This window comes from Myxocyprinus asiaticus, chromosome 27 (assembly GCF_019703515.2).
Source record: "Myxocyprinus asiaticus isolate MX2 ecotype Aquarium Trade chromosome 27, UBuf_Myxa_2, whole genome shotgun sequence".
In the NCBI taxonomy this organism is placed as follows: domain Eukaryota; kingdom Metazoa; phylum Chordata; class Actinopteri; order Cypriniformes; family Catostomidae; genus Myxocyprinus; species Myxocyprinus asiaticus.
The window spans coordinates 10042937-10051411 of record NC_059370.1 but is presented as its reverse complement, the minus strand read 5'-3'; the positions used below and the strand labels follow the sequence as shown (position 1 = coordinate 10051411).

Sequence of the window (8475 nt, the reverse complement as noted above, 5' to 3'; positions counted from 1 at the left end):
GAAGAAGAAGAATCCGGTGACGCATATTGTTGTGCGCCGAGTTGCCTGTTGTTTTCTCTCTCACGTGGGTCCTATGTTTTTCAAGGTTGTAGTAACTGCAGGGATGTAACTGTTGTTGTGACACTAACTAGTCTTTGTTATAACAATGTACAAGTTTTTAAGAGCACCGATATTCCAATTCTACTCTCGCAAGTGCTTAAAACATGTCTTAGTTTCGAGAGTGCAGCTGTCAAGGAGGTATCAAGAGTTTCCACGGTCACTTGTTTCTATGATGATATCAAAGAACTTGGGCATCAAACAGAGCTGCAGGTCATCCAGAGGAGGGGTGTTTAATCTGAGATGTTACAGCAATGAAAAAGGAGCTCAGAAATCAGCATCAAATGAACTTCTGGATAAGTCACCATCAGATTTGTACACATTAGTGGAGCCACAGAAAGAAGAGGAATTTGTGTTCTGTGACTTTGATGAAACAGTGGACGGTGAAGATGAAAAACTACCGGACCATCTTCACTTATATGAGCCCAGGAGTACTCCAGAGGCAAAAGTGCATATCAAGACTGACACTGGCATGCACCATAGAGGACTGGAAATGCAACTGAAGCATTTAAAGGTCTCTACACAATCTGGATTGGAGGACGATTCATTGATTGAGTTCCACGATGTAGGGTTTCCATTGGAGGAGCAAGCCAAATCAAAGAGAGTTAGAAAGCAACAAAAGATTTATGGTACTCCTGATGTGGAGATGCCAGTCAGTGATAGCTGTTGTTCTGGTTGTGGTGCCCTAATGCATTGCACTGACCCTGAAATCCCAGGTTACCTGCCGAGCGAGAAATATAAAGCGTTGGTTGAGGAGGATAAACTGAAAAGGGCAATATGCCAGAGATGCTTCTTGATTAATCACCATCAGAAGGCTTTGAACATCACTTTGTCCAAAGAAGAGTACAGAGCGATTGTCAGAAGAATTCAAACGGAGAAGGCTTTGGTGCTGTTGATTGTTGATCTTCTTGATATTCCAGACTCCATCATTCCAGAGCTTCCAGAGCTTGTGGGGAAGAATAAGCACATTGTGATTTTAGGGAATAAAATAGACTTGCTGCCTGGAGATGCACAGAATTACCTGCAACGTATCAGGCGTCAGCTGGCGGCATACTGTGCCGGGATGGGCATTTCTACCAGTGATTCTAAAGACATCCACCTTATCAGTGCCAAAACAGGATATGGTATAGAAAACCTGATATCAAGACTACAGTCAACCTGGAAGTACAAGGGAGATGTGTATTTGGTTGGGACTGCCAATGCTGGGAAATCCACACTGTTCAATACGCTGCTAGAGTCTGATTATTGCAAATCCAGAGCTTCAGATGTGATCCACAAAGCTACTATATCTCCATGGCCTGGTGAGACCTTGTATTGAAATGAATTGGGCAGAAATGATACTAAATGTTGGCCTTAAAACAACAGACATCTTGTTTAATTGATAAATATGTAGTCTAATGGACAAAAGCAACCTTAGCTTAGCCAAGAGTCCTCCTGTCCTAGCACATTAGTGACATATACCGTAGTACCTGGCGGGTATCCTGTTTCACATTACAACAATACACAAAGTTTGGACGCTTCATTTGATTCTCATGATCTTAAAGAACTTTTGATATTATAGCTTATGCTTAAATGCTTGAAAGTATTTTTGCAGACTAAAAAAATGTGCCTGAAACTGAATTTTTAATAATAATAAAAAACCCAGCATTTTTAAGGGTGCACAGTGTGTATATATATATATATATATATATATATATATATTAGCTGATATAATATATGTAGAAAAATCTAAATATTATTATCACACCAATAGTGGAATTACTGCAGATATTTCTGCCGATAATATCGTTTTGAATGAATTATTTAGCAGTTTAAACATGAAAAGTAAACATTTTGGTTGTTGGTATCTGCCACAGTGAAAATTATCGAAACTTTTTTAAAAGTGGTACAAAATATCTAAATATTTTTATCAGGCCAATATTTATATAAATAATATAATAATAAATATAATTAATTAGCTAGCAGCCACAGTTTTAAAGGCTAAAATGTAAAAAGTAAACTTATCAATCATCGATATTGGCCACAAGGACATGTGAATTATTGGTTATCAGCCCAGAAATTCCATATCGATGCATCCCTACATTTTTTAATGGATAAAAGACCAGACATTGAAGGAAAAGTGTCCAGCATACATGGAACTCTTTCAATACGGTTTAAAAAGTATCTCAGGATGCACCTCATAATGTTGGTTGAGAGAATAAGACTTGGCAGAACTGTAATCTTCTAGATGAAGAGTGGCTATTTTGAACAAGCTAAAATCTGAAAGTTTTGATTTGTTTACTTTTTTGGTAACTGCATAGCTCCCATACTTCCATTTGTGTTATTTCACAGTTTTAATAACTATTGTTATTATTCTAAAATGTGCAAAATAGTGATAATAAAGACTGAGTTTGGGTGTTCAAACGTTTGTCTGGTAGCCTATTACAGAAGCCACTAAAACAAGAAACAATGAGCTCTTTATCTACTGTGACTGACTCTTTTTTTTAGTCATTGAAAACTGTATTGTGCATTCCTGAATGACGAAGTCCATCACAGCTACAGTATTGCTGACACAGACACTCCTCCTTTTTTAAAAAACACTCCTCCTTCCTTTGTAAATCTAGGAACGACATTAAACCTTCTGAAGTTTCCCATCATAAACCCAACCCCCTACCGTATGCTCAGGAGGGCGGAGAGACTGAAACAGGCGTCTCTTCTGACTGAGGAAGACATGAGTCCTCAGGAGATGAAGAGGATCAAACAGTTCAGCAAGCAGGGATACTTGGTTGGTGAGTTTTTTTTATTTTCTTTTTTTACTGAGAGGATTATAGAGAAGACACGAAGAATGGGAGAGAGAGGTGGAATGGCCAGATTCGAACTAGCAACACTTGCATGAGCTCTACATCTCAACATGTCAGATTATCTGCTTTAACCACTGGAGTAGACCATGGCTCTAACAAGGTTCATACCTTTCATTTCTATTGTTAAAGGAATGTTCCACATTTAGTTAAGCTAGGTGGCATGCTTCCGATTACTACAGAGAATAATTCTAATTCAGCTATCAATTTGTAAAAACAAACAAAATTCACCTTTTACAGTAATGCTCTTACAAAAGTAGTCTATGAGGCCAGGCATTCCAGAGTAATTACGCAGGATTGTGAAGCTTGTCTTTTTGTTAAAGTGATAGTTCACCCAAAAATGAAAATTCTCTCATCATTTACTCACCCTCATGTCATCCCAGATGTGTATGACATTCTTTCTTCAGCAGAACACATTTTTAGAAGAATATTTCAGCTCTGTCCATAATCCATATGACTCCAGTGGTTAAATCCATGTCTTCAGAAGTGATATGATAGGTGTGGGTTAGAATCAGATCAAAATGTAAGTCTTTTTTTTTTTTTACTCTAAATCCCCACTTTCACATCTGAAAGTCAATTGTGGAGACTTGAGAGTAAAAAAGGACTTAAATATTGATCTGTTTCTAACCCACACCTATCATATCACTTCTGAAGACATGGATTTAACCACTGGAGTCATATGGATTACTTTTATGCCGCCTTTATGTGATTTTTGGACCTTCTGGGTTCTGGTCACCATTCACTTGCATTGTATGGACCTACAGAGCATTCTATTGTATGTGCATTGCTGTAAACACAAACTATTTTCTGATAAATGACAGTATGTCACATACTTTTAAAATAACACAAATGTTTCAGGGACATAATGTATCCAAGTCAATAAATATGTATTATAAGTTTTAAATGTATTATGGAGGCAACTTTCATTACTTCAATCTGGTATTTTAGGTCACATTGGTAGGACATTCCGAGCAGATCAGTCACACAAGAAAGACCTTGTAGAGTTTGATCCTGACAGTCTGAGCTTTGGAGAAGACCCGGAGGATGACGACAAACAGAATCTGTCCGCAGAATCCACCACAGACTCAGAGCTCAGCTACAATGAAATCAAAGATGCACGCTGGTTCTATGACACCCCGGGCATCATGAAAGAATGTGACGTGAGTCTTCATATTCAAACTGTACTCTTTGATATTGTGTATAATTACCAAATAAAGTGGATAATTGTGGACTGTGCCACAGAGGGTTCTGATCGAAATGTCACTTTACGGCCAGGTTCTCAGCCTGCTGAGTGAACAGGAAGTGAAGCTGGTGGTTCCTACGCAGGCCATTACACCGAGAACATTTGTAATGAAGCCTGGTATGGTTTTATTTTTAGGAGCTTTGGCACGCATTGATTATTTGGAGGTAAGTGTCTATTTGACTTGCATTTAGGCTTTTTGCTGTTTCTGTATCGGACCAAGATGGCTTTCAATGTTTTTTATTTTCATAAGGGGGAAAGCTCATGTTGGTTGACAGTTGTTGCCTCATCTCGAGTCCCGGTTCACATCACCAATTTGGATAAGGCTGACGCGATCTACCAGAAGCATGCTGGGAAAATTCTTCTTGCAGTACGTTTGAACATATCACAGACACACACGCAAAGCTGTGAAATCTTAAAGGGACAGCTCACCCAAAAATGAAAATTCTCTCATCATTTACTCACCCTCATGCCATCACAGATGTGTATGACTTTAGTTCTTCAGAAGAACACAAATGAAGATTTTGAGAGGAATATCTCAGGTCTGTTGGTCCTCACAATGCAAGCGAATGGTGATCAAAATATTGAAGCTCCAAAAAGCACACAAAATATTAGACTCCAGTGATTTTATCAATGTCTTCTGTTTTGGGTGTGAAGAGAACAATATATATATATATTATTATTATTTATTTTTTTCTCCACTGTACATGTTGCCATTGCAGTCTCTAGGCACGATCATGATTTCAAGCTTGATTACACTTCCTAGTGCTTGACACATGTGCAGACAGCTAGATGGCGATAGGAAGTGTAATCGAGCTTGAAATCATGATCGCCAAGAAGACTGCTGATGTCGAGATTTATAGTGGAAATTTTATACATTATATTTTGGTCTGTTCTCACCCAGTCTTATAGATTACTTTTATGCTGCCTTTATGTGCTTTTTGGAGCTTCAAAGTTTTGGTCACCATTCACTTGCATTATATGGACCTACAGAGCTGAGATATTGTTCTATGGCATGAGTGTGAGTAAATGAGAGAATTTTTCATTTTAACACTGTTAAAAGCTTTTTAGAGGCATATGTTGTTTAATGATACTTTTAATGAATATTTTTACTGTTATAATTGATGTTTTGTCCCCAACAAGGTCCCATCAGGTGGTGAGGAGCGCATGATAAATTTCCCACCACTTGTTTCGCAAGACTTTAAACTCCAGGGGCAGAGCTGCAACACAGCAATTACTGACATAAAAATTTCATCAGCAGGTAATTTGCTGGAGTGTTTCTAAAGCAGAACTCACTTTGTTTTTAATCAACTCAAAAATTCTTACAAATCCTTTTTGGCAAAAAACCTTTGCTGCTACCTTTCCAGGTTGGTACAGTTGCAAGTACTTTATAATGAACTGGTGTTTGAATAACAGACTCTACACAAGGCACATATTTTGCATTTATTTTTCACTAACAAAAAGTACCAAAAAGGGTCATGGTATTTCAATGTTTTTGGACATGTTATCATGGTAATATGTTTATTTGGACCTGGTCATACCTGGTAATTAAAAATGTATGTCCTTATGTGCTTGACACGTTATCTAAAATGGCACGGTGCTCCTGCGCAATACACTGAAAAAACAGTTGGACATGGCGTAATTGTCTACGAGTCTGTCTAGCTGCTACATGCCAAGACTCTAGCACATTTTTACATAGAAAAGCAAAGGAAAAAGAGTGGAGATGGAAACAAAAACACTTTTTGGTGTGTACACCTCTTAAAGGGGTCATGACATGACAAATACAGTAAATCATGACACTTTAAACGTATAAGAGATCATTGTACTATAAAAACACACTGTCAGTTTCAGAACTCAAAACTTCCTCCTCACTGCAAAAGGAGTATTTGTTGAAACCAAGATGCCAAAACAACACATTGTGATGTCACACTGTGGTAGATATTTGCATCTGACCACCTCCACAACAACACATCAACACCTACTTTACCTTATCACTTCTGTAGCCCCGCCCAGTAGCGGTGAGCAATAAGATGGCAAAAAGAGAGCAGGTCAGTCAAGAGCAGAGACCAATAACAACAGTGGGCGTTTACTGTCAAGTCTTAAAGGAGAAGCAGCATCAAAACTGAGCATTTGTGACAGAGGATCAGAATGAGGGTGGAAAATGATCATGTTTTACAAATACATGACTATTTATTTATTTAATTTTTTTTGTGCAAAAAACATTACTAATATTATAAGTGAACCTCACGGAGAATATTAAAATAATAAAAAAAAAGATGGCCCCTTTAAGACTTCTCCTTATGTATTCCATGGAAGCAAGGAATATTAATATAAAATAAAGTTATATTAATACATTTTTACATTTCAAATTTAATTGAGATTTGAAAGTGCAAGCCTTGATTTATAACTTGGATTTTGTCATGTCTGTTAGGCTGGGTTGCCGTGACAGCAGCTGAAGGAGATCAGCTGTTGCTAAGAGCTCACGCCCCTGAGGCAGCAGGACTGTGTTTACGCACCCCGCCTTTATTGCCCCACATTGTGAATCTGAAAGGAGAACGAATCAACAAGACTTCCGCCTACAAGACCAAAAAGCCACAGGCTCTGGTGGACACTGGTCTGTCAGCAAAAGCAGCTGAGAGGCTCAAAGTGAGAAAGAAAAAGTGAGATCAAAATATTAAAGAAATATTCTGGGTTCAATATGAGTTAAGCTAAATTGACAGCATAATGTTGATTACCATAAAAATATGTTTGACTTGCCCCTCATTTATTATAAAAAAAAAAAAACTAAAATCACACTTACAATGAAAGTGAATGGGGCCAGTCCATTAACCTTAAAATACCATTTCAAAAGTACAGCCAGAAGATGTAGACATTGTGTTAATATGAATTTAGTGTTATCAAATCACATACTAACATTATCAGTGTAAAGTTATATCCAGTATTACAACTTAATTGCTGTGACTACAATGCTGATAAATGCCTGTAAGCATTTTATCACTCTAAAATCATGTCAACAAGTATAATGTTCATCTGTACATCTTGTGGCTATACCTTTGAAACTGTATTTTAATGTGTATGGACTGGCCTCATTTACTTCCATTGTAAATGCCTCATTGTTTTTTGTTTTTTTATAAACCAGATCAGTCAATTTTCTGTAGTAATCAGCTTTGTGCTGTGAATACTGTTGATTGAGCGTAACTTGTTTTGAACCCGGAACATTCCCTTAATGTACTGTTGCATGCAGGCACACTTTCTCTGACACATCCAAATATTTCATATGTGAATGAGTAAACAATGTACTGCTGTTTGGATGGTACATTTTCTGTAAATATATTTTTATACTAATATACTTATTAAAATGTGCTTATTGTTTATGTATTTTATATATTTACCAGATAACAAAAATATGTTCATTTTATATACACTGATCAGCCACATTAAAACCATCTGCCTTATATTGTGTAGGTCAATATTTATTAATGTTGTGGCTGATCAGTGTATTATTTTCAAAGTTTTTCCCACCCTCCAAAAAAAAAAACTGAAAAAAAAAATGGTGATTTTGTTTTAATTGAAAAGTCTTAAGCTAAACACATCACAGGTCACATATTAAACTGTCTTTCAAATCATTCGTCTAAAAATCCAAATAATCATCATTACCAACTTGATTCATGGGAGCATTATATTTCAAATTATATAATTTGACAACTTTTACAAAGAAATTAAAATGACACGCACTTGATTACCATGTAAATGACTCAGAAGATTTGAGCTGTGCATTGAAATCGAGCTACTCTAAAGAAAATCACAAAAAAAGTGTGCTTGACAAAAAAGTGATGACAAATTTACAGTGACAAAATATTCAACCGTCCAAGAGTGCAGTTTTACAGGGGCACTGGAGTACCTGTGGATAGTTGGTTTTCTAGGAGCACCACATCTCAGTCTGAAGCCAATTACATTTTGCTTTGGTAACATCCAAAATTCAATATTGCACTGAATGCACTAAAGGCAATTTATTTCTTAAATTTTTTCTTACAGTATTTCTTTTAAGAGATAATAACATGACAGATATTGGATGACATAAAGGTTGTGGCAACAGCACATTCTTACACAATAAACAAAGTCAGATATGTTTAGATAAACTTTGGATAAATAACTTTCCGATGCAGATAATCCATTCGATACGTGGAAGGGAATACTGTATGGTTAAAAGGGCGAGAAAAGCCAGTCTAGTCATTCTTTCATTCAGAATATGGATAATGATATTTCAAAAATGCTCAAATTGATTGTCCGAGGCACCAAAGA

General features: G+C 36.8%; 1 protein-coding gene across 1 annotated transcript; it reads left to right on the top strand.

Annotated features, from left to right (window-relative positions):
* Positions 1–40: 40 nt before the first annotated feature.
* LOC127417599 (nitric oxide-associated protein 1-like) lies at positions 41–8152 on the top strand. The gene is made up of 7 exons (XM_051657636.1): positions 41–1397; positions 2700–2864; positions 3882–4093; positions 4209–4340; positions 4427–4543; positions 5317–5434; positions 6605–8152. Exons 1-7 carry the CDS (start codon positions 146–148, stop codon positions 6835–6837), a joined length of 2229 nt encoding a protein of 742 aa, XP_051513596.1. The 5' UTR covers positions 41–145; the 3' UTR covers positions 6838–8152.
* Positions 8153–8475: the final 323 nt, after the last annotated feature.

What these genes read in the sequence shown, in the direction of transcription:
- LOC127417599 (XM_051657636.1), top strand. Translation starts at nt 146, where the DNA reads ATGTACAAGTTTTTAAGAGCACCGATATTCCAATTCTACTCTCGCAAG. An exon ending in GCATCATGAAAGAATGTGAC is followed by an intron (nt 4,094 to 4,208) that starts GTGAGTCTTCAT and finishes CTTTACGGCCAG; the next exon opens with GTTCTCAGCCTGCTGAGTGA. An exon ending in CTGGGAAAATTCTTCTTGCA is followed by an intron (nt 4,544 to 5,316) that starts GTACGTTTGAAC and finishes GTCCCCAACAAG; the next exon opens with GTCCCATCAGGTGGTGAGGA.